Genomic DNA, 25,281 nt, shown 5'->3' with positions numbered 1-25,281 from the left:
AAGCATGGAAACAGATGCAAGGAGAGAGGGCAAGGGGTTAGGAAAGGTAGGTTCCAGTCCTGACTTGGCCACTAACTCAAGAGACACAGAACATCTTCAGGCCCCAGTCTCCTCATCTGTAAGTCAGATGGGCTGAACTTGACAGACAAGATGGCAGAGGCCAGGGCCGTGGTTACGAGTGTGGGCTCAGGTCAGAATGACCTGATTTCAACCTGACTCTGGGACTTGGAACGTGTTATACCACTTTCCTGAGCCTCGCCTTTCCTCATCTATAAAATGGGGCCTCACTTCATACGGGTATGAGGATTAAATACCGTATCCACACCTCTAAGCAGAGCATGTGGCATAAAGTAAGTGTTCAATAAAGCGAAGCATCATCCATGATTCAAAATTCTGTGCCTTGGTGAAACGTCGCTTCTGCAGGGAGAAGAGTGAGGCTGTTTCCACCTCTCTCTGTGTGATGTTCATTGAATCGGGCTCAGGGGGCTTTGAAGTTTGAGTTCTTTCCATTTATCAAGAAAGACTGGGAAAGCTATAAAAGATACAATTCTTTCCGCACACACCCACCCAGACCAGAGACAAAGCTACTGATTTCTGCAGCTGCACTGGGAGCTATAAATCAACAGAGCACAACCCAGATGCCCCATCCCACCCTATGTCCCCCAGCTGGTAATGGGGCCGCTGAAGCCTGCATGATGCTAAATTGCTCATTTAAGCCAGGCTTTCTGTTCTACCCACCCCACAGTTATCCCTCTTCCTGGGCATGTTATGATGTTCTGGTAGCCAATTGGATTTAGAGGTCCCAGGACTCTGAGCTTAATGAAATCACGCCTTGCCCTTGCACAGCCCCCTTCCTCTCAAAGTCCAGGCATCATCTGCCAGGAAGGGGAGACAGGGAATCTGAGATCACAGCATCTGAGGACCATTCTTCAAATCTCAGCCATGGTGAGAAGAGCCTAAAATTGTGTTCTCTTTCCCCCACCGAAATCTGCAGCGCCGAACCTGCACCCAGTGGTTGTCCAGCGTCCTCTTGCACACATTCCGTGATGGGAAGCTCCCAACATTGCATAGTGGCCCGTACCTTCGTGGAGAGCTTTGAGAGATGCAAAATTTCCTATAGAACTCATATGAGATGTGCACAAACATTAAGTGTTCAAGAGTGTTCACAGATGCACGATTTAGATTGGCACAATATTGGAAATAATGTAAGTCCCTCCAAATAGAATACATTCATAAAAGGCAGCCATCAAAAAAATCACGCTTTCAGAGAACGTTTGATGACATGAGAATGTACTCATGACACAATGTTAAGTGAAAAGGCAGCTTACAAAACATTTTATGTAACGTGATCATTATTTACAGTGTGATCCTGGTATCATTAAAATGGGGGGGGGGTGGAGAGAGAGAGGGAGGGAGATATGGGAAGGAAATACACCAAAATGACAAAGCTTTTCTCTGAAATAACTACTATGTTACCTTTATAGTAAAAGAATATTTCTAATATTGAAATGATAGTTTCCCTATAATGTCCACCCAATAATTCTAGTTCCTATGGGGCTCAATAAATATCGATCAAATGAATGAGAAGCAAGTTTCACTCCTCTTCTAACTAGACATAATAGAAAGTGTTTATTGAATACTTACTAAGTGCCTGGCTCTGTGCTGAAGTCCTTCACGTCATGCCTCATGAACTTCTCATAACCATCCTATACGTGTCTGCTGCTACTCCCATTTCACAGATAAGAAAACTGAGGCTTAGAGAAGTTGTGTATGTATGGCCCAAACTTACTCTGTTAGCAAGGGGCACAGCTGAGGACGTGATCCCAGCTCAGTCTGACTCCAATGTCCAGGCTCCCAACAGCTCTTACCCTACGCAGAGCCCTCAGAGCTTTGCGGTCTGCCCTGGTCCTGCCAGACACCCGCGGCTCTCGCCCCCATTTCCCCTGTGCCTCATGCACAGCAGTAGCAGAGTGGAAGTGGAGTGGTTTTGGAGTCAGAAAGGCCTGGGTTTGCAGCTGTCTGGCTTCAGTAGCACCTACGACCTCATCTCCATGTGAGAATCTACGGCCCCCGCTGTAGAGCTGTCGTGAGGCTTGGACACACCTCTGGCATGTGGCAGAAGCACAGGAGAGGCTCCTCAGTGCCCTCTGTGACTCCTCTGGTCTCAATCTCTTGTGTCTGAGTCACACACTCCCCAGGGAATGAATCCAAGGCTTAGGAAGTGTTGGCTATGGGGCAAGGCCAAGGAGACAGAGCAGGAACACCAGCCGGGGCTGCTGCTCCCTGTCCCTGCTCCTCCTCACCAGGGGTCACCTGGCCAAGCCTTCTGCCTTCTTGTAAGTCCGGCAGCGCCTCAGGGGACAACTGAGACCAGGATTTTGGTGACCAGTCCAAGGTCACACAGCTCTTTTGCGCCACCCTGAGCTGGCCTCTCTGGTTTCCCCACATTGGGGCCCTCCCCACCCAATCCACCTCACAGCCACCCACACCGAATTCATCCTCTTGAACACCATTCTGGACAGACTATTGCTCCAAAGTCCCTTCCCCCAGTCCCTGCAGCTGTTAGGTTCTTCTTTCTTCTCTGTTCCACTCTGCTCAGAGTTGGCCTGTTCCCACGTTCTGTGTGGCTTAATAAATCTGCTTTTCCTCGCTTTCTGCTCTAAACTCTGTGTGTTCGGTTCAATTTTTTGTCCGTGATCACCAAGAACCTGGTTACCTGTGCCCACCTGTGACACCATGGCCTGTGACCCAAAGCTCCCTCCTTTCCCAGCATGGCCACCTTACTGTGGGACCCGAGAACCTGCCCAGCCCCTGCTCCCACTGTCAAGACTTGGCACTAGGGCTGCAGAACGACCTCTGGCCCCCAACCCAGCCCTGCCAGGCTGTCTCCTTCCTCAGTCCTCCCTCCACTTACCTGCGGCTGGTCCATGGAGTTCCTCTTACATTGGCGTCTCACCGGGAATTTTGGAAAGCAGAAACCATGGAAAGCAGAGCTTGATCTCTGGCTCCAGCCCGGCCAAAGCTAAGCACACAGCAGGCGGCATGACAGCTGTGGTGAGGAGGACACCTGCTGGCAAGGCCTTTCCTGCTTTTGTCCCTGCGGCCTCCGCTGTCACAGCCATCCAGCCCTGGCACTCTAAGCTCAGCTGCAACAAACTGTCCCGCGCTCTGCGGCTCTTAAACATCCACTGAACCATCCTTTCTTTGATCGTGCTGCCCCCTCTGCCTGGAATGCTCCTCCCCGTGTAACTACCCCGGAGGTCCTGAGGGGCCGGACTGTGTTAGGAGCCAGAGGCCATGCTGAGGCCTAAGCTGAGCGTCTGGGAGTGGGAGCCAGGGCTGGACAGGTCTGGCAGGGTCAGCATCAGCAAATGCTCGTTGAGTGAGTAAGTGTGTAGATGACACAGGAAGCAGGCAAGGGCGCGAAGCGCTGCAGCCGCAAGGGTGCTGGTTAACTGAGGGCTTACAAGGGGCCGGTGCCTGGGTGCGGCCTTTCACATGCGTGAGCTCCCTAACCCTCCCAGTGATCTACGATGATCACCCCAATTTTACAGTGAGGCTCAGGGCAGTCAGGCTGTTTGCCCAGGATGTGATTTAACTGGGACTGAGATGGGGCACTACCCGAACTCCAGCTGTGACCTTCAGGACTGCACTGTGTCACCTCCTCCCTGGGATCTCTCCTGGACTAGGGACACTGGGTCTGTGGACCCCAACCAGGCCACAAGAGAGGGGAGGGAGACAAGAGGCAAGGAGTTTATGCTGGGCCCCCAGAATCATAACAGGGACTCAGAGCTCCCAGTCCTGAAAAGCTGACACCTGAGCACCTCCCAGCAATGCCTAGCACCTTGGTAGTAGACAGAGGGGACAACTGGAACCAGTCGCAATCTGCCGCAGCCCATGCGGCCTGGCTCAGCCTCCCCTCCCAGCTCTGGGCTACAGTCACCTGGGATGGGAGGGAAAACACATGCTTTATCAACATCATCTTATCTTTAGGACAAAGGTGCCCGAGAGGCATGTACTATAATCTACATTTTACAAATGAAGAAACTGAGATGCAGAGTGGCCACCCAGCTTGCTAAAGGATCTCACTAGGTGGCAGAGCCAGCATTTAACACAAAGAGACGGGAGCTGAGGGAGAGATCAAGGGGCAGAGAAGCAGAGCCTAAGACAGAATCAAGAGCAACAGGGGGGCGTGGTGAGGGTGGAGTTGGAGTGGCAAGAGACACAGCAGGCTGCGAATCTGCCGAAACCAGGATCAGGGAGAGGTGGAGGTGGGGAAACAGAGCGGGCTGTGGAACTGACAAGAGGCCAAGTGGAAAAGCACAGACTCCATCCACCTACCTGGATCCTGGGGCAGGCAGACCAGGAAGACCCGGGCCATGTAGAGGGATGATGGAGGGACGTGTCAGAAAAGGGGTGGAGGAGGGACAGGGAGGGCTCCCCCTATGCACTTCACACTCCATCTTGCCTAGAGGGCTGCCACAGGGAATGCTGAGATGCCTGTCAGGCGCTGACGCCACCCAGAAACGGGGGGCTGTCTAGCATCTGCTCTGAGGACCCACAGAGTCCCCGACCAGGCCAGCCGAGCTCACATCACAGGACCAGGGAGTGATGCTCCGCTTGGGGACCAGATGTCTTGAAAAATCCTGCTCATACTTCAAGAACCACAGGCTGTTTGCTAAAAATGTAATTCCCAGAGGCGCCCCCCTGCCTCCAGAAGGATGAGTGGGCCTCTCAGGCAGGCCCATGAAGTGGGGAGAGGCCCAGGATGTGGGAGGGAAAGGAATGGAGAGTGCTTCGTGATGTCAGATTCTGAGATCCCTGTGTTCTTGTTTTTCAGCACCTCATCTCTGTCCTCTTCCCATCACAAGCTCCTCCCTCAGCTTTTTACTCAGTTACCCCTTCCTCATCCATCAGCTCCTCAGAGGCCTCCGCTGAGTTCCCCCGCCCAGATCAGACCCTCCCGCCGTCGTGGGCTCCCAAAGCCCCTGTAGATTCTTCAACAGCTACAAATTTAAGCTTGTGAGATGACTGGCCAATGAATGTTGATTCTTCCACCAGACTCTAAACTCCATAAGGGCAGGGGCCGTGTATTTTTTTTCCTCTCCATCTCCTCATCTCAGCATCCAGCACAGAGCCGCCATAGAATTTTCTTGAATTAGTTAACTCTTTTCATCCCTTCACAAAGAGACCCTCCCTGTTCTCAAAGAGCTAGAAAGGCTCAGATACAACACATTACCACATTTAATCCTCACAACAGAGGATGCATTGTGTTCCCACTTTACAGGCAAAGAAATGAACTTCAGAGGTGAAGTCACTAGCCCAGATAGACAGCAAGTACATGGCTTCAAACTCAGGATTTGAACTTAGATATGTCTGGTTTCAGAGCCCCAGCTCTAATACTATACCACGCTGCTTTCCTGCCCCAACGGTCTTCTGGATAGTCTCTTGCAAACCTTCCTCCCAAACTGCCTAAGCTCAAGATTGACAAGCAGAATTCATTCATTCATTCGTTCATTCATTCATCCAACCAATCAACTGACTCACTTATTGGTTGTGCCAGGCCCCACATGGGGGGCCAGAGAGACAGACAGAGCAGAAGCTTTTGTCTGTCCTGGGCTCCCCTCTTCCCACTACTCTTGGGACTTTACCAGCAAAAGCTGAGCCCCAGGCAGCTCCTTGTCCCCAGTCTCCCTCTTGGTGGGGAAGGACTAACTTTGAGCCTCCCTCATTCCTCCTCTCTGCAAAGACAGCAGCCTAAAATACATGGGCCAAATAATGCATAGGCTCCTTCATTCTCTGAGGATTCTAGGACAAGAGGAGGGACAGGATTCTGCCCCCCCCTTCCATGCACTTCTTTGACTGTCCCCTATCCCAGGTAGCTCTGAAAAAAGTTCTGGACTTGGAGTCATAAGACCAGGGTTTATAGCTCCAGGTCTAGCCTAGACCTGGGCCTTCAGGAGAAGAAGTCACCCTGCCTCTCTCTGAACCACAGATTCCTCATCTGTAAAATAGGTTTGACGATAAGGATTCTAATGCTTACCCAACAGGGAGCTGGGTGAGGATTAAGTCATTCAGACCCAGAGAGACAGTTATCACACAGATAGTTGGCCAGGGAAATGCCTTAGCAAAGTGGGGACCCCTGGGGGCTTTGCTACACTGCTGGCAAGATGCATCTGAGAACACAATTTGCGGAAGGTTGCTTGGGAGTGCCCCTAGCAGGCTGAGCCCAGGGGTTCAGAAATGAGAGGCCTTCCCCTAGCTCAATGGCAGTGGGGGCACTGCGCTCATCAGCCTGCCAGCCAGAGGCGCTGGAAATGGGACTGAATGCACTGACGCTCCGCCTTCCCCAGGCCAGAGCACCAAGGGCTCCCCAGGAGGGTGTATATACCAGGACCCTGGAACTCTCAGGACAGTAGCTACTGTCAGGCCCACCTTAGGACATGTGCCTCCTTCACTCTGGAAAATTCCTCCTCTTCATCACACAGATAGGTCCCACTTACTGGGACCAGGCATCAGGCCAGCTGCACTGTATATGCTCTCTCATTGACACCTCACAGAAACCCTGTTGGAGAAGGTCCTATATTACCCCATTCCATAGATGGAGAAAGTGAGGCTCAAAGAGACTAAGTGACTTACCCAAGTCCCAAAGCCAGTTCATGGTAGAGCTGGGATTAATACACATGCGGGTTGGCCCAACCCTAAACCCTACACTATCTCCAAAGGCAAAATCAGGAGGATCGCTGACAAAAAAGCAAAGCAAAGATCAACGCTGCCTGTGCTTGGGGAAATTTGCCCATGGTAGCTGGGCAAATTTGAAAACACAAATTTGAGTCATTGAAAACACAGGAAATTCTCATGTCTTCCACTCTTCCTGGGGGAGCAAAGATCCCCCAGAGATCATGGATGCCAGAGCCCCTCAATGCCCACACACCACCCGAAGCTGTATCCCAGCGCTTTGTGCTCTACCCCGCAGAAACGCCGTGCTTCCCAGTGCGGAGACTGAGCCTCTCTCCTTCAGACAGAGGAACTGAGGCAGGTGGGAGGTGGGGCAGGGGGACCGGTTGCTCTCACTCTAATGGGCATCAGTGACTGGGCGGAGACCACCGTTCACATCCCCAACTTCAGAGTCCACCATCTCCCCCTGCCCCACCTGGTGGCACCACAGCCCAGAGAGGTTAGGGCGGTGCCCTCGATCAACCAGCACAGGGGACTCATTTTCAACTAGCAGTAAACTCCAGGGCATCTTTGTTGTTATAAGAATAGGAATTTCCTTTCAATCCTTTTGCCCATATCTGAACTGGTACAGCTGGGTTGGAGGGCTGCTGCTGGGCAAGCCAATGATGTTTCAGACTCTCTGAGAGGTCCATAGATGCCAAGAAGAGAGCTTCACTTCCTGACGTGCAAGTACAAACTCCAGCCCAAGCAAACCACTGCTGCTTGGGGCGGGGGGCGGGGGGACGGGTCCGGTGGGGGACGGCAGGACTATTAGAGGAGAGGGGGAGAAAACAGGAAGGGCATTTGTGAACGGGAAGGACATTGAGAGGATCTGGGGCCTCTCAACATCACATCCGGAGCTCTTGGCCAGATGGCCACTGGGGACAGGAGCAAAGGCCTGACTGGCTGATGCCACAGTTGATGCCCACTGTACTCAGGAACCGCGGGCTCTCCATAGACAAACACGCACAAGTGCACAAACCCAAGTGTCCAAGGCCAGTCTGGATGCTCCCCTCCCTCTAGAGTTTCAGGGTTTTGACAAGAAACAACACATTGTCACATTCTCATACAGAGGGAATCACAAACTGACAGTGTGGGACAAGCATACACCAACACAGGGAGCCCCACAGGTGATCACCAAATGTGATTTGCTCAGTGCCCCTACAGCATGGAGAGCACGCACACACACTCCTGTCGCCCCACCTGCAGAGCCAGCCCATACACAGCCTGTTTCCCCAGAGGCGCATGGCACCTCAGCCATCTCTGCCCACCCGTATGGCTTTCAGAGGTCCAAACAAACAGTGCATTTGTACTGTCACAAACACAGAGTCAACCCACTCACAAACTGGCAGATACACAAACTGTTGCCAAACTGTCCCACATAGCCTGATGCAGAAGCAAGGGAATGCCAACGGATGATCAAATGTTATTTAAACACCCACAAACACACATACACGCAACGCACACGGAGATACAGTGCAAATTCCGGCGTCCTCCTCTCAATGGAAGTGGTCTTCCCGCTTGGCCCCATGCGCCCCCTGCAGGAAGTACGGAGACCCGGGCAGTCTGGGGTCCGAGGTCAGGGTCCCAAGTTCGCAGTCCCTACACTCCCCCGGGCCCACGCCCGTGGCGCCACTCGGCAGCGGACTCACCGGACGATGCCGAACATGACGAGCACGTTGCCCAGCAGCCCCACAGCGCACACTGCTGAGTACAGAGCGGTGATGGCGATGGCCAGGGCGAGGGACGAGGCGCTGCGGACCCCCGGCTGCCCCGACGCATTGGTGCCAGCGCTGGGGAAGGCGCTAGGGAAGGCGTCCGAAGCGGTGGCAAGGAGCGGGGACTGCAGCTCGGCGTTGGTGGAGGGGGCCGACTCCATGGCGGCCGGGCGCGTTCCTCTCCACCGTGCGCCCAGGGCGCAGAGAGCAGGGTCGAGGAGCGCGCCAAGGGCCGGGGCCGAGGCCGAGACCGAGCCCCCGACGCCGCCGGCTATAGCGCCCTGGCCGCCTTGCTCCCTCCGCGCGTCCTTCGCCCGCCTCTCCGCCCGCACCGGCCCTTCCCCGGCGGTCTCCCGCCCGCTCTCCTTGCCCCGAGCACTCTGAGCTGGGAGCCGCTGCGGGCTCCTCGGACGCGCCCGCCGCGCGCACCACGTGGCCCGGAGGCAGCCTCCAGTCTGCGCCCGAGACCGGGGGCGGGTGCTGCACCACTGGCTTGGAGCTGGGCCGAGGAAGCTTCCCAATCCCTCCCTAGAGACGCTCTGCGGTCTTGGGTGTACACCACCCAGCCTGGACTCGCTGCCCCCACCCCTCCCACCCACACACCCACCCCTTTGGTGCTTTGGAGACCGGAGGAGCTGAAGGTGAATCCTGCATTAACAAATAGTGACCTTGAGTGTGACACTTAACCTCTCAATTTCATTATCCTCATCTGTAAAATGAGGATAATCACACCACCTGGCTCAGAGCGTGGTTGAGGAGATTAAGATAGTGAGAGTCAAGAATTTAGCTCAGTGCCGGGCACACAGTAAATACTCCATCAATAAGCATCATTATCCGTGATTTGCTTGCACCCCATTCATTCACTCAACAGATTTTGGAGGGGATGAAGCGTATGAGAGCAGGAAACTTTTGGGAATCTGCTAGTGCCCAAAACCAGAAGTGACCCCTACTTCATGGGGCTCACAGCCCAGAGGAGGAGAGACAACACTCCTAAAATCACACCAATGAAGATATAGCTACAAACTGAGGAAAGTGAACGAAAGCAAGGCTTTCCTGGCGTAGGGCCTACAAAACCCAGAGGTCAGGGCAACCTCCCTGAGGAAATAACACTTAAGGTGAGATGTGAACTTTGGGGAGTAACTAACTTAGGGAAGAAACCAGGAAAGAAGATTCCAGACAAAGCAACCACATGTCCACATGTGCAAAGACAGCGTGATCAGAGAGAATAAAAGGAGGCCAGGAAGAGAAGAAGGCAGGCGGGGAACCAGTATGGAGAGTATGGGGTGAGGTGGTGGGCAGGGTCTCAAAGCCACCGGGAGCGGGTCATTTTCCATGTTTCTTCCCTAACCTGACCTGCCCACACCCAGAACCATCCTCCTTCTTGGGGCTCCTGGCCTTTCTAAGACATTCTCTCTACCAACCATTACCCTGCCCCAGGGTAATGCTGTGATAAGCGCTTCATCCGTGCATCAACACTCCAGAGTAGCTTCTGTTCTGTGCCTCCATTTTACAGATGAGAAGCCTGGGCTAGGCTGTAAGTTATCCCATATGGCAGTTATTTCTGCCTGAGTTTGCTCCCTCCTTGGGGAAACCGGGCCTGGTTGATGCCTGTACCCAGCAGAGGGCAGAGGTCACAGGGGGTGCTCAGAAAATGATGGTTAGATGAATAAAGGCCCCAAGGGGGGACGGAAGGGAACCATGTTGGGGTTCCTGAGCTCTAGGCTTTAGGGTGACGCTCTTGGCCCTGAGAGTGTCTGGGCAAGGACCCCTCACCCATACCACTCTCTGGCTTGAGTCATCCGTCTATACGCAAGGCTCTTACCCTTTCCCAGGAAGAACAAAGAATTCCCAAGTTCACCTCCATTCTCTCTGCCCCTCCCAGCTGCTGCTCAGTCCCTTCAGTTGGTCACGGTAGATTCCTCACCCCAAAGCTTTCCCATTTAATTACGTAAGGACGCACCAGAGAGGTGATTTTTGCTCTGGTCATATGTGCTACCTAAATTTTTCCCCCTGTACCTAAGGGCCTAGTACTCAGAGACTTTTCTGGTGCCAGGGGGAAGAAAGTGGAACAGGAAAGAGGAGAGCTACATTATTGGAGTTCTGGCCCCCTCCCAACCCTTCCAACAAGCCACATTTTTTCCTACTAAAGGACATTTGCACACTATTTCTTCTGCTGGGAAGGCTCAGTCACTTCCGCAGGCCAATGCTATTCATCCTTCAGGTTCCAGCGTAGATATCACGTTGCTCACTGCCCCTCACCCCACCAACTAGACCAGGTTCCCTTGTCATTTGTTCTCATAGCATCACATACCTCTTCTTTATAGAGTGTCCACATATTATCTGTGCCGTCACTGGATTTGTGTGCCTCACCTTTACCACAGGTCGTGTGCACTCCTGTGCCCCCACCTTAGTACAGTCCTGGCACGCAGGGCGTGAGCGATTGGATAGGAAGTTCAGTTCCAACTTTGGTGAGCTTCCATTTTAGTGAAGGAGACAGAACAGACATAGCTAATTACAGACCAAGGAATTCTTCTAAGTAACTAAAACCCTTTGCATAAACTCTTTAATCACATCTTACTTGGGACTGAAATACCAGATCCCAGCTCCATGCCTGCTCTTGGCTTTTGGCCATTGCTGGGCAAGCCTATCCTCACTCCTTGCCTTGCATTTGGGGCCCTCCAAGAATGGTCCCAACCGGAGTGTATTTCTGTCCTCTGCTGACTCCATGCCCTATTCGCAACCCCAAAAGCATGCTGCAGCCACACTGGGATGAAAGGAATTTTTTAAAATTGCATTTCACAGTGTGTGTAGAGTCCCTCCTGGGTATAGAGATGCTATGGTGGAAACCTATAGCTATGGTGGAGGCAAAAGACAAAAATATTCCCTTCACTTCCCTGAGCTTTAGTCTTCTCATCTATAAGGTAGAGAGGTGCAGGATTGGGTGAGGATCTGGTGAAACAGCCGATCCTCTGCCAACTGAAAAAGCCTGCCTGAGCATGCGTTATTAAACCATGAGGATGAGTGAGACCACCGCTCTCTGAAAGGAGCTCATAGTCAAGAAGCTGTGAAAGATATGTAAATGACCAAGGACATGACTTGAAATATCATAATTGCCAAAAAAACCCCAAAACCCACATATGCTATGATAGCCAGCCCTTTTTAAGAGTTTGCTTGCTGTCTCTGCTCTGGACAGAACAAGTAGTCAGCCTACTGCAACCCAGAAGAAAGCCCTCACTGGGGCCCGCCTGTACTGGCACCCTGATCTTGGACTTCCGGTGTCCGGAACTGTGAGAAATAAAGTTCTGTTGTTTATAAGCCACTCAAGTCTATGGTACTTTGTTATAGCAGCCCAGGCTAAGACACGTGCCAAGTGTGTGTCCATTGCCCCCATTGAGGACACTTCAGAAGAATGAGTGGAAACTTGAAAGGCATCTAAAGGGGGTTCCCCAATAGCATCCCAACGTGAACACCTTGAAGAGATCAACCCTTGGATGTGAACATTCCTGTCTATTTAACTTAAAAAGGCAGGCTTATTCTGTGGTCACAACTCATAATGCTCCTGCTGGCTATCATCTATAGAGAGCTTGCTATGTGGCAGGCGCTGGGCCAAGTGCTTTGTGGGTTATCTCCTTTCATCCTCATCAGCCCTAGAGGTGTGAGGTCCTACTTTTATAATTCCATTTTGCAGAGGTTAGTTTACCTGACTGAGCCACCGCTGGGATGCCACTCCAAAAGCCAGTCTCCTGATTACCGCACTACATTGCTTCTCAGAGCAAAGACTAGAAAACCACCCCCATAAAGCACAAGAACCCATTGCTCCTGCCTCTGCTTGGCACAGCTTTCCCCTTGAGTTCGTCCCTGCTGCTGGTCAAGCACAGAGCAGACACAGGCCTCCACAGCCAGGTTACAGAATGGTAACACGGGCTTTGCTTGGGGCTTGTCCCCATCCTTGACTTCAGGGAAAAGACAAAAATAAAAACATAAACATAAACGCATGGGAAATCCCAGGCCCACCGGGGGCATCAGAAGATGTCAGCAGTGGAGAAACAGAAATCACAGAAGGAGTCAGAGCAGAAAGGAGCTCCCCAGGGAAGCTATTAGCAATTTAGTACGTGGGAACGAGGCTCCTACCTGCCAAAAAGACAGATCCGTCTGATGGAAAATACAGCGACTCCTCTGAGTGAGCGGGCAGCTCCCCTGGGTTGTCTTTCAGTCTGGCTCCATCTGCAAGCCCCAAGAGGGGGAAGACCTTAACAATAACCATAAAATAATAACCACTTACATTTGCAAAGTACTTTTGACTTTCCAAAGCACTTCCAGATTGATGACTTCATCTTATCTTGACACCATCTGGATACATGGGGAGGTCGGGTTTCATTATCTTCATTTTAGAGCTAGGAAGACAGACATCTAGAGAGCCTGGGCGAGATCCCCAAGGATACATAGCAAATTGGAGAAAGAAATAGGGTTGATACCATCCATCCAGTTCTCAAGCCAGAAATCTGAGTCATTCGTGACTCTCCTCTCTCTTTCCCCCCATCCCTCATCTCTAGCCAATCAGTAAGCCCTATCCATTCTTCCCAGATCACCCTTGAGTCCTGCCATTGTCCTTTATTCTCACTACCACCTCCCAGTGAGACGCACTGCCACTGCTTGCTGAAACTACTGAAATAGCCCTGAAATGATCTCCCTGCGGCAAGGCTCGCTGCCTTCAAGCAGTAACCATGGCTGCGGGACGCTCCACAGTGTTACCTCTCTCTGCTAGCTAGCCCCTTGGACCAACTTTCCCTTCACACGCTACGCTCCAGCCACAATCAACTGCTTGTGGGTCTCCAAATAACCTGCTTCTCTCACCTCTGGGTTCATCCAAGCTGTTAAGAGGGGAGCTTTGGTATCAGACTGGCTGAATTTGAAATCCCAGCTCAGCCACTTGCTGGTTGCAAGTTACTTCTTCCCTGAGTTTGATAAAATGGGGACAAGAAAAGTATCTGCTTTCTGGTGCCTGGCATACAGGCAGGGCTCATATGTGTTAGCAGCTGCTGTGAAGATGGTTCCATTCTGCCTGGAATATGCCACTGAAGGCTCCCTAGCCCCTTTGTCCCCTAACCCCTCCTGTGCCCCCATCACATCTCAGCTGTGCTGCTTCCTTGTCTGCTCCCCAAATTAGCCCAGATTAGTTTATACCACGCACTGTCTGTTCCCTTAGAGCGTGTCTCCCTCCTGGAAGCACAGTCAGGCTCTGGGTTCCTAGAAAACCATCCCACCCAGATGTTGCTGGGGAAACCTGAGCCCATCAGGAGGAGAAAACGGAGTTGATGAGGAAAGATGGTCAAAAGAGTTGGACTCCCAGAGAAGGGGAGGCCAGAGGGGTTCGTACATTCCTTGAGTGAAGACTTTGATGAGTACTAAGAGCCTGAAAATTTCTGCAACAAGTTCAGGGTCAAGGGAGCAGAGATAGTTTCCCCCTTTCTAATGGACCCTTGGGGTTTGGACAAAAACACCTCAGAGGTGACCTTGATAAACCAGATGCCAAAGGTCTTTGCCTCATGTTTCCTGGATCATGCAAACCTCAAGGAGGAGAAGGACCAGACCGCCCTCTCCAGCCCCGTTCTCAGTAACTGGCACTGGATTCTCCAACTCTGGCAGATGGGGACAGAGGCAGAGTGTATTGTATTTATTTATTTTTAGATTGCCTTTGCATCTGAGTTCATGGAGGAAATGCACATACCTGCTGGAGGAAACATCATGAGGCCCAGACCAGGCATCAAGTACAGACAGATGAAAATCACCCTCTTCAGAAAAAAGGAAGGTGACTTGGAGAAATTAAAGCTGCAAAACCTTCCCTGCTCCTTGTGCCTGGGTTAGCCCCCTGTCCAGATACTGTCAGCCATCTGCCCAGCAACCATGTCTTTGCCTTTATTCCGTCCAACTGGGCCCTGATCGGAGGTAGGGATATTCCCTTGATTTGGGGGGAGGAAGCCTCGCCTCTACCTAGGGATAAGTTGGCCTAAATAACTCACGGTAATCTGTGGTAGGCTGCAAAATAGTCACAATTCTTCATTTCTTTCTTCCTTTATGCCCTTTGCAATGTGACTTTGCAGCTCTTCCCATCAAGCAGTAGAATCTATTTCCCTACCCTTCATCACTGGGTTGGCCTTGTGACTTGCTTTGGGATGGAAATGATAGTACCAGTTCAGAGTCTGGGCCTCAGGAGGCCTTGCATTCTTCCACCCAATCTCATGGAACCCTGTTGCTGCCATGGAAACAAGCTGGGGCTAGCCTGCTGAATTAGAGGCCCAATTACCTGGCATCCCAGTTGAAAACCAGCGAACATCAGACACGTGAATAAGTAAGGCCATCCTAGACCAGGCAACCCCCAACAGACCCAACAGCTGGCCACAGGTGCATGAGTAAGCCCAGCCAAGATCAGCCAGGCCTGGTTCAGGTCACAGAACCACTCAGCTATCCATAGACAGCTGTTGTTTCAAGCCACTAGGTTTTGAGATGATTTATTAAGCAGGAGCCATCATAATACATACTTTCCTCCATCAGTGATTGTTTCTGAGGGGATATGTAACCAATGAGATGTAAAGAGAAATCTGCTGACAGACTTTTTTCTATTATAAAAAGCAAAGCCTCATCAAAAGAAAACTGTTTGACCAAACCCCTTGGGATGCTGGTATGAAGCCTAGAGCTATAGCAGACATCCTGCAAACAAGAAGCAATAAGAGTGAGGATAAAATACTAATGTGGTGCCCTGACTGGTGTGGCTTGGTGGGTTGGACATCGTCCTGCAAACTGAAAGGTTGCTGGTTCAATTCTCAGTCAGGCCACATGCTTGGGTTGCGTGCAAGGTCCCCAGTTGGGGGCATGTGAGAGGCAATAGAACAATGTTTCTCTCCCTCTCTTTCTCCCTCCCTTCCCTTCTCTCTAAAAATAAATAAATACAATTAAAAAAAAAGAAAAAGAAAAGAAAAACTAATATGGTGACTTTTTCTGTAAAAAGACAGAAAAGACCTGAGTCTTTGGTGATGTTGTTGAGCTCTTCATATACCGGCTCTGGACTGCCTGCTTCAAGACCTCTTGTCTAAGCCACTTCTTAATGGCTTGTCATTTTTTGTTGTTGTCATTACTTGCAGCTTAAAGCATTCCTAAAGGATGAATCAGTGTTTGGGTAACATCCCAAAAAGAGTGACCCAAACTACACAGACATGGTTTATTGGCACAGTATGTCTTTGGTTTGAGACTGGGAGGTGGAATTTTGCGACCAAGAGTGTGGACCCTGGCCCTGGCCAGTGTGGCTCAGTTGGTGGGACATTGTTTCACAAACCAAAAAGTCGCAGGTTCGATTCCCAGTCTGGGCACATGCCTGGGTTGGGGGTTCAGTTCCTAGCTGGGGTGTGTATAGGAGGCAACTGATTGTTGTTTCTCTATCACATTGATGTTTCTCTTCCTCTGTTTCTCCCTCCTTTCCCCTCTCTGGAACCAAGAAAAGAAAAAATATAAAGAGCATGGGCCCTGGGTTCAAGCACTGGGTCTGTCACATGCTAGTTAACATGACTTTGGATGAGTGTATCAACTTCACCAAGCCTCAATTCCCTTACCTGCTAAGAAGAAATGATAATAATATATATTTTATAGGATTGTGAAGGAGATGAATGAGGTGATGCAAATACAGAGTTTGTTGTGGTGCCTGACCCGCTGGAAACATTCAGTGAGCTCTTGTTTTAGCTGTTACTGTTATTCCAATGACCATGTTTATATCAACCTTCCTTCCGTGATCTTGGGAGTCAAAGTGATCCCAGATTTAGAGGAATCTACCTGTGGGATTTAGCCAGTTCTGGGTATATGTCCTGAATAGTGTGCTGAGCCCTGCCTGGAGGTAATTCACAAGGGTCAAATTGTAGGACTTGTTTGTTCAGAGTGGAAGGTAATGAGGGGAGGGATTAGAAAGGACCTGAAAGATGAGTGAGCAGCAGCAGGGAAGGGACAATAGCTGGGAGGAGAGTGTGGGACAGGCTCCAAGTTCCCCAACCCGGTGACAACTAGATCAGCATGAATAGAGGCCGGGGTGTCCAGGCAGAAAGCAAGGGGCCTCTCAGGTGTGGGCCCCAGCAGCCCAGGCGATCACGCATGGCCCAGCAGGAGAAGGTCTTCTCCAGAACTCCACTCTGAGAGCCGTGCACATGGCCTCCCCGCCTGCCTCCTGGTGGGCAGCGAGCCAGCAACACAATGGTGGAAGTGAACACACTCTGTATCCTGTCTTTGATCCAGTCGTCATTCTCCTTAGACAAAGATCAGTTCTTCCCTTTCCTCTCCATATTTTTTTTCTCTGCTTATTTCCTTCAGCTTCTCACTCCATCCGAAACCTCCTCCCCGCTCCCCATTTGGAGTTCCGTTCCCTCCACTGGAGTCCCTAAGGCCACCTCCTTCACCCTCTCCTCCTCGTTCACCCTCAGTGATTAGCCTCAGGAGCATGGCAGCTGCCCATCGCTCATCCTCACACTCTGATGCAGAGTGTATGAAAATTGCTCTCAGTCGACCTTGTCAGATGAGTACAGCCTCCTTCTTCAAGGTATCCTTCTCTCCCTGCCCATCCCTGTCCTCCCCAGCCTGTCCCCATGAAGCCTGGGCAGGGCCCCAAACCAGAGGCAGATGCTGGGAACCCAGACTGAGTGCTGCCAGCCCCAGCCCTCATGGACTGTTCCTGCCCTCAGAGGTCACAGGCATCTCTCCCTCTCCCACAAGGGACCCTCAGGCTCAGGGCACTGGCTTCCAGGCTGGGATCTAGAACCACTCTGGCAGGGTGGTGCGGTGGAAGAAACACAGCTTTCAGAGCCCTAAGAGAGCATTCTGTCACCAAATGCACAGATTTCAGACCTTTAAAAAAGCTTAGGCATCATCTCCTTTCAGTTACAGAAAAAGATGCTGAGGTCCAAAGTGGTAAAGCAAGTTAGTAGCAGAGTCAAGACCAGAACCCATGCCTCCTGAATCCAGTAACAATGCACTGTTCCCCACATCGGACCGGGTGACCTTGGGCAACTGCACCTCTTCACAGGTCAGACACTTCAAGAAGGATTTTTATGTGTGTGATTTGATTTAATGCTTCACATAATTCTTCCAGGAAAGGAGAGTCATGATCTCCAGTTTATAGATGAGAAATCCAGGACTCAGAGCAGTTCAGGAGCAGTTGCCCCATGTCATGCAGGGGCAGGACTGGACCCCAAGTCTCTCTGACCCCAAAGACCCTCCCGACCAAGGCACAAAATCTCTTTGTCAAACACTAAGCACCCTGGGCCTCAGTTTCCTCATCTGTGAAATGGAGGAATTGGGCTCCATGGCCCCAAGACCCACCTGTGAAGCGTTGAAAGGAATTTCAAGGAGAGGCAGGCTGTTTGTCAGTTGCCTGCACTATTGGGAGAATTTCTCTGTTTTCCCCATTTGCTTCAAAACAGCTCGCCCCCAGGTTTACACTGAGAGGAGCCTAGGGAAGGTGCCATGGTAACCACAGCGGCTCCAAGCAAGAGTGGAATTCGCCTGACTTAACCAGATTGGCAAACCCCGTGACCTTAAGCCTGCTGTCCCCAAGGGAGCCAGGACAGAGCCAGGGCCTGCCCAGAGGATGTGAATCAGACCACAGGGCGCCCAGAGAAGGGTTGGGCAGCCTGCACTCTGCCCCTGAGACCCTGCTCAGGCAGAGAGCATGGGTGTGTGGCCTGAAAATAAGCCCTTGTGGTCAGATCGGTGACATATAAATTTGGGGATCTTGGGCAAACCACTTGCTCTCTCTGAACCTGAAGAGGGTGTTTTTTTTTTTTTTCTCTTATCTAGCATATAGAATATGTACAAAATAAATAGCAGCTGCTACTATTATTATTATTATTATTACTAATATCTAAATTCTGAAGAGTAAGATGCCCACCAGAAAATGAACTTGACAATGCTTCACACGCCACAGCACCACCCAGGTACCAGAGATTATTATTACACATTAACAATATTCACACTCCCCTGGTTGTCTAGGGCCCCTTATTACATCTAAGAATTGAACTGAGCACTTTCCATACAAAAGACATGTGTTCAGGGAGTACAAAGATGAATCAGTCATACATGAATCTTTATAGTCTAGAAGGTAATGCATCAGATAGACAGGGGGAGGCAGTGGGTGTTATAAGAGAGAGATGGGTGAAGTTGCTGGGAGTTGGGAGCCGGAAGCCATACACTGAGTTGGGGAAGGCTTTCCTGGGGACGTAGCCAAGTGGGCAGGTCACATCTGCAGGCGCCCCTGCTGCACACCTGACAGCAGACACCTCTGTGAGTGCTTGCAGCTCCTGGGTTACAGTTATTTACAGACATTGTCTCTATCAACTAGAACTCTGGTTGCGCAAATAACAGAAACCCCCTGCAGCTAATGTAAGCGGACAAAGGAGACTTATTGCAAGGAAATGGGTGTCTGAGGATCCGGATCAGGGATGTGGGCTGGTTTTGGGAAGGCCCTGGGGCCAAGGCGAGAATAGTCTGAGGACTTGCTCTCTGTTCCCCATCTCTTCTCCATTCTCCTCTCTGCCAACTGGCCTCCTCTTCTCCTGTCACAGGGATGGGGGTCTGACCACCCGCAGCACCTAAACTCTCAGGTTTAACACTCAGCCTGGCACATAGCCCTTAGTGCCACCAACCACCCTGGTTTGCCTGAGACTCTTCTAGTTTTACCAGGGATACCTCTCGGTTCTGGGACAATCAGGAGGGTTGGGCACCCTAACAACAGCTGCTCAAGCTATGTTTGAGTTAATGTTCTAGCGCCAACTGCAAGCAGGGGTAGGGTTCGAAGTCCCACTCAGTGGTCCTGGGAGAAGGAAACGTGATTGGTTCTGCTTAAGTCAGGTGACCCTTCCGGTCCAATGGGCCATGGCCAAATACCTGGCTTGCAGAGTACAAACATGGCTTCCAGGGACCAGCAGCCCTGGAGGGTGCAATTTCCTAGAGAAAGGAGGGTTGGGGTTATTGGTTCTTGGTCCAGGTAGATTCCCCCACAGGGTGTCAGCTATAATTTCTGCCTCCCCCCAAAATAATGAAATTCTCAGGGAAAAGGACCATACCTATTTATCTTTGTAGCCCCAGAACCTAGCATATGACAGATAGAAAGTGCCTTGGCACTTGCTGTTCCCTCTGCCCAGAATGTTCTTCCCCCAGTCCCCACGCGTCTGGCTCCTCTGACTAATTCAGGTCCCTCTTCAAACACCGGCACTGAGCTCCAACCTAAATTACGTCCCTCCCCGACCCTAGCGTTATCTTTCACATCTGCCTGTTTGCAACCTGTTATTACTTCCTGGCTTTCTTCCCAGCGCTTATCACCCCCTGAAATTATCTTGTTCACTTATTGGCTTGAGCTCTATCTATTTTCCCAATACTAGAATATGTGCTCCAGAAGGTCAGGCACCTTAGCTCTCTTGCTCATCACTGTGTCCTCAATGCAAAGATAGTAACAGACACCTTCTAGGTGCTTAAGAAATATTTATTGAGTAAATAAAAAACTGAATGAAATGTAGAAGAGTGGGCAGTGCATCCCAGGTGCGGTGATAGCACCAGGTGCACCGTGGGGGAGAAAATTAATTGTAGGGTCTGTACTGGGAGGAGGAAATAGCTTCGTTTGGCTGGGGGGTAGAGAGCACAAAGGGAACTGGGTAGGGACTGGATGAGTAGATTAGTGGGTTAGGGCCACATCTCCACACCAGAGTATCCAGCTCTAAGCTGATTCATGCCTGCAGGAGAAGGTTTTAGGTGAGGCTCCCCATTTTGTGAAAGAATACATTTTTCTTTTATTCTTTTGATTCAGGTCACACAGGTAGAGAAAATGTCTATCAAAAGACCTACTTTTCAATAATGTCTGGCAGGAGCATTTTGTAACGACACCAGGCACGCACGTAGACCTTTGTGGAATATGAAGTGTTGGCAGGAAAATGTCTTCTGTGCCCTGACACAGCCCTAGGCACCGCACAGGGCTGGCTCTGGCCACCATTCCAAGAAGACTTGTGGTAGAGCGGAAAGAAGAGCTGCCCACATCAGCTCCAGAAGATCTGGCCCCCTTTTTGTCAGCCGTGTGATGCAGGCAAGATTCTCAACTTAAGTTCATTCACTCATTCAGACACTCCTTCAACAAATACTTTTCTTGTGACTATCGCAATGATTAATTTTACATGTAATGGGCCAGAGTGCACAGATTATTTGGGAAGTTTCTGGGAGGGCGATTTTGGATGAGATTAACATTTAATTTGGTGGATTTGGGGGAAAGCAGATTGCTCTCCCTAATGTGGGTGGGTCTCAGCTGATCAGCTGAAGAACTGAACAGAACAAAAGCCTGATCTCCCACAGGCAAGAGGGAACTCTCCAGCTTGGCACCCTTTGACCCGAATCACATCAGCTCTTCCCTGCAGATTTTGGACTTGCCAGCCTCCATAATCACGTGAGCCAATTTCTTAAAATAAATCTTTCCCTCTATGTGTACATATCCTATTGACCCAGTTTCCCTGGAGAACCCTGACTAGGATAACGTACTCTGTGATTAATTCTCAAGACAGAGCAGTGAGCAAAACTGACATGGTCTTTGGCTTCGCTGAGTTTACGTTTTAGTGGGAGAAGGAGGCAATAAATAAAAAACAAATGCAACATTAAGCACATTAATTAGAGATGTTTGCAAGTGTGTAGAAGCCCAGGGCATAGCTCGGACAGACCTGAAGGCCTGGCCAGGTAAAGAACCAGGCAGAGCCGCTCTTCGGCAAGGGCCAAGGCTTTCATTTCAGTCCCTCTTTTGTAAAATGGAGAAGAGAGCATCAGCTCTGTTGTCACAGAGAATGTGTAGAATGAGCTCATTTTTGTTTTAAAATAAAAAAAGGATGGATGAGTTTAGCAGGATGGAAGGAATTGTCTGTCGCCTTAACAGATGGCAGCAGGCTCCTTAGGGAGAGGATTTTCTCTCTTTAAGATAACAATTTGATAAATCACCTGAGTCAGGATGTGCGCATGCTCTTCAAAGGGCATTAGCTCTCAGACCAGCCTATAAGAGAGAGGTACAATGAGAACTGGGGAGGGAGCCACAGAGCAGAGGGGACAGGGAGGAGGGCAGAAGGCAGAGACAAAGGACCCAGAGACTTTTCCTAACAGCAGGTCAACAGGTCAACATTCAATTTTAAATGGCTTGTATTCTGGTAAGGTAACCCCATGCTTTGTCCCTCTTACCTAAGGGATGTTTATAACACACACATGACTTCTTGTGAATGGAGATGTTTCTGGAAATGGAGGGAAGGAGCTAAATTCCAGGCCCCAGGCCATGCAGCCCCAGGGGCTACACACCAGAACAGCCGAAGGGCGCAGAGCAGAGACCAAGAACTCCATGGAGTTAGCACACAGGGGCCAGAGATGGCTGCGGCCCACATACGCCCCTGGAGAAACTTCGTTTTGAGAAGGAAATTGGAATTTCTACTGGGCACAGACGAAAAGGTTCAACCACTTTATTTGGACCTTAGGACTCCAGCTGAGTTCTGGGTGACCTGGATATGAATGCAGAAGAAAAAATGAGAAAAACTTGACTCCAAAATTCTAACAAAGGCTATTTCTGGATGATGGAATAATGTGATTTTGTGTTATATATATATATATATCTTTATGCAACTGTAAATCTTTTATAATAAGCAGAAAGAAAAACAACAGCACTATTTTTCTTAGCAACAAATAAAGCTCCTGCTGCCAATCCTGCCGAAGAGGCCAAGGCAGCAGGTCCCCCTCACCAGGAGGGGCCGTGGAGAGGGGCTGGGAAGGGCAGGTGGAGTGTCTTTCCTCCACTGCACTTGGAAACGTGACTCATCTCCTCTTCAGACTTGCACATTGCCCATCTCCCCTCCTCTCTCTCCTCAGTGAGAGTGAGAAGAACCCAACTATCCTGTCCTTCTCTCCAGAGAGCTAATTCCAGGCCATTTGCCTGCCAGGCCCAGAGCTGCCTCCCACTCCCTGCAAGGCTACCCAGGTTAACAAGACGGGTGTTCGTTTCTGGGTTTTTTTTCCTCCCAGCCCCATACCCAGGCCTGGGTTCCAGAGAAGGCCTCCTCTCTCTGCAACATTCAGGGACCCCTGAAGCCCCCAGCCTCTGCTGGGCACAGGCCCTGATGTCAGAGAGGGCTGCAGGCCTCTGAGGAAGCCAGGACTCCCCCCACCCCTACTCCTGGAGGCCCCTCTCTAAGCCCTGCTGCCTGGCAACCCAGTTTACATGGACTCCTTCTTACCTGCTTCCACAGGTCCAGCCTCCTCCTCAAATGATGGTCCAGGTAACATCTGGTTACAGAGCATTTAGGGAGGGGCAGGATTGAAAGGGAAACAAAGGCAAGAAAAATCCAGAGTTAAATGCAAGAGTACTTTTAAAAAATATTCCAAGTGACAAAAATTATTATCAAGATGAAAACAGTTATAACCTGAGAGTCCTCTCTTTTCTAATCTTCCTGGCTCCCTCTTTCATTGAATATCAGGACCAAATAGTTTAATCTTTCCTTCCGGGTGACTGCAGGGAGTCTAGTCTTCTTATCAATAGTTCTGAGGGTTTCTGGAGAAGAGGCACTTAGTAATAGTAATAATAATAATAATAACAGCAGCAATAATAAAAATAATGCCTTGTGTTTATTGGTTCCTTGTTAGGGTCTACATGAATTTGCCTCTCTTAACCATATTTGAATGCAAAACAGCAATTTCATATGGTTGAACTGAACGCTGTGAGACATGCCCTATCATAAGCAATATCCATCCAGTACCTCACGCAATCCCTGTGGCAGCCCCTACGAGGTTGAGACTGTTATGCTCACTGAATAGAGGGTAAAAGTGAGGTGCAGGAAGATTAAGGTCACACAGCTTATGAGGTAGAACCAGGAATCAAAACAAAACCGTCTGAACCCAAAACGCATAGCTTAACCATAGTCCCGTGTCTTGTTTGCATGTCGCCTGAACAGCTGGAGTCCTTGCCGGTTGTTCCAGGCTGCCTTGGGGTCACTTTCTCAGGCTGCTGTCACACTCCCAATCCCCTTCATCCAAAGACAGGGCCACTCTTCTTCCCTTCAGTCCCCAAGCAGCGCTAGCCCCAAGCTGTTTCCCAGTTGTGGCAGCTAACAAGTCTTGCTGACAACTTGAGTAAGCCACGAAGAAACTGCAATTCGGTAAATAAAACTAAAATTGATGTCCTACCAGGACACTCAAGTATAAACACCTTAAGATCCTTCCGTCATGGCCTCTGGCCCCTCAGGCTTCCCACAGTCCTGCCACAGCCCCTGCCACCTTAGGGGAGCCTTCGCTGTTCAGATCAGGTCTTCTGTCCCTGCTCTTTCTTTTCTGTGACCAAACCATGCCCCCCAAGAATTTCCTGGGCCCTCCAGAGAAAGAAAACAAGAATGGCATTTGTAACTAAACAAAAGCAACAACAGCAACACAAAGCAACAAGCTAACCACCTTGCCTCGCAAAAAAGACTGCCCCTTTATCTCAGGGTACAAATGCTTAGTTAGCTTTTCTGGCCTCAGCCATCCCTCCACATTCGTTCCCAGACTTGCTCTGTGTAACCGGAAGCCAAGTAGGTACGATGGTCAGAAAAAAGCAGCCTGCCACCAAGGTGAGATCTGCCTGAGGATAGAAAATGCTACCAGGCCGTGTTTATATTTTATAGTTAAATGCACATAAAATTTACTATTTCAGGCAGCTTTTTAAAAGAGCATTTTCCCCCCTCATCCTTGCGAAGTTATAAATAAAATGGGCACATGAAGTCTGAGGAGAACGTGCATGGCAAGGGGCTGGGAGGAGGGCATCGTTTTACTAGGCACGTGGCCCCAGGGGCCCAGCAGGTGACACGGCACCCCCTGAGTTACTGCTCTGTCTGCCTGGCGGCCTCCCAGCCGGGTGTGACCAGCAGCCAGCACATCCGACTGCTTTCTCTGTGGTCACGAGTGACTCAGGGCCCGAAGCCCTTTCTCGATCCTCGTTCTCCTCGAACCCTCAGGAGCATCTGACACTGTTGCTTGCAGTGTTGGCCAGCCTGGGTCCAGGTTCTGCTTGCTTTACACAGTCCTCTCGTGGGTACCGGGTTATTCTTCCTGAAGTGCAAATAGAAAATCTTGTGTCCTTGCTCAGAAACCCCCAAACATGCTTGCTGCCCACTGGTTTCGGTGTAAATTCATCACCTTGGCATGGGAGGCTCTCCACAAAACAGCCTCCACAGGCCTCCCCAGCTCCAGCTCTCACGGGCCCCCTGCACGAACTGTGAACCCCACGCACGGCCTCCCCACCTCCCCACCTCCCCGCCGCTGTCATGCACTGATCTCTTCTCTTCTGGTCACATTATTTTCCACCATCCAGGTCCATGTTTTCTTGAAAACCTCTTGGTCACTTCCAATTGTAACTAGTACATTAAGATGCTGAAACAAAGACACCCTAAAATACGTGAGATTAAGTAATCCTTCCTTGATTTCTACCTGTTTCCTAAACCTAGTTCTTTAAAAAAATAATAATAATTTTTTTTTAGAGAGAGGGAGAAAGAGAGGGAGAGAAACATCGATGTGAGAGAGAGACATCAATCAGTTGCCTCTCTCACACGCTCTGACAGGGGATGGAACCCACAACCCAGGCATGTTCCCTGACTGGCAATTAAACCAGCAAACCAGTAACATTTCACTTTTCAGGATGATGCCCAACTGAGCCACACTGGCCAGGGCTCCAGTCTTCCCTGTGTTGCTATGAGCTATTTGACAACCTCTCAGTGCATTCCGTCACTGCTTAAGCTACCCAGAATTGGTTTCTGTTGCTTGCAATCAATAACGGTGACTG

At 50.4% G+C, this 25,281-nt stretch overlaps 1 protein-coding gene across 1 annotated transcript in view; it reads right to left on the bottom strand.

Annotated features, from left to right (window-relative positions):
- OPRD1 (opioid receptor delta 1) overlaps window positions 1-8,596 on the bottom strand; it is a 30,495-nt gene extending 21,899 nt beyond the window's left edge. Inside the window, exon 1 of the mRNA XM_054571515.1 lies at window positions 8,370-8,596. Coding sequence (XP_054427490.1) covers window positions 8,370-8,596 — 227 coding nt within the window. The remainder of the gene's footprint in view (window positions 1-8,369) is intronic.
- Window positions 8,597-25,281: the final 16,685 nt, after the last annotated feature.

This window comes from Pteronotus mesoamericanus, unplaced genomic scaffold, assembly GCF_021234165.1.
Source record: "Pteronotus mesoamericanus isolate MK-2021 breed Mesoamerican mustached bat unplaced genomic scaffold, CSHL_Meso_final contig_221, whole genome shotgun sequence".
Lineage (NCBI taxonomy): Eukaryota > Metazoa > Chordata > Mammalia > Chiroptera > Mormoopidae > Pteronotus > Pteronotus mesoamericanus.
This window is presented reverse-complemented; position numbering and strand designations above follow the sequence as displayed.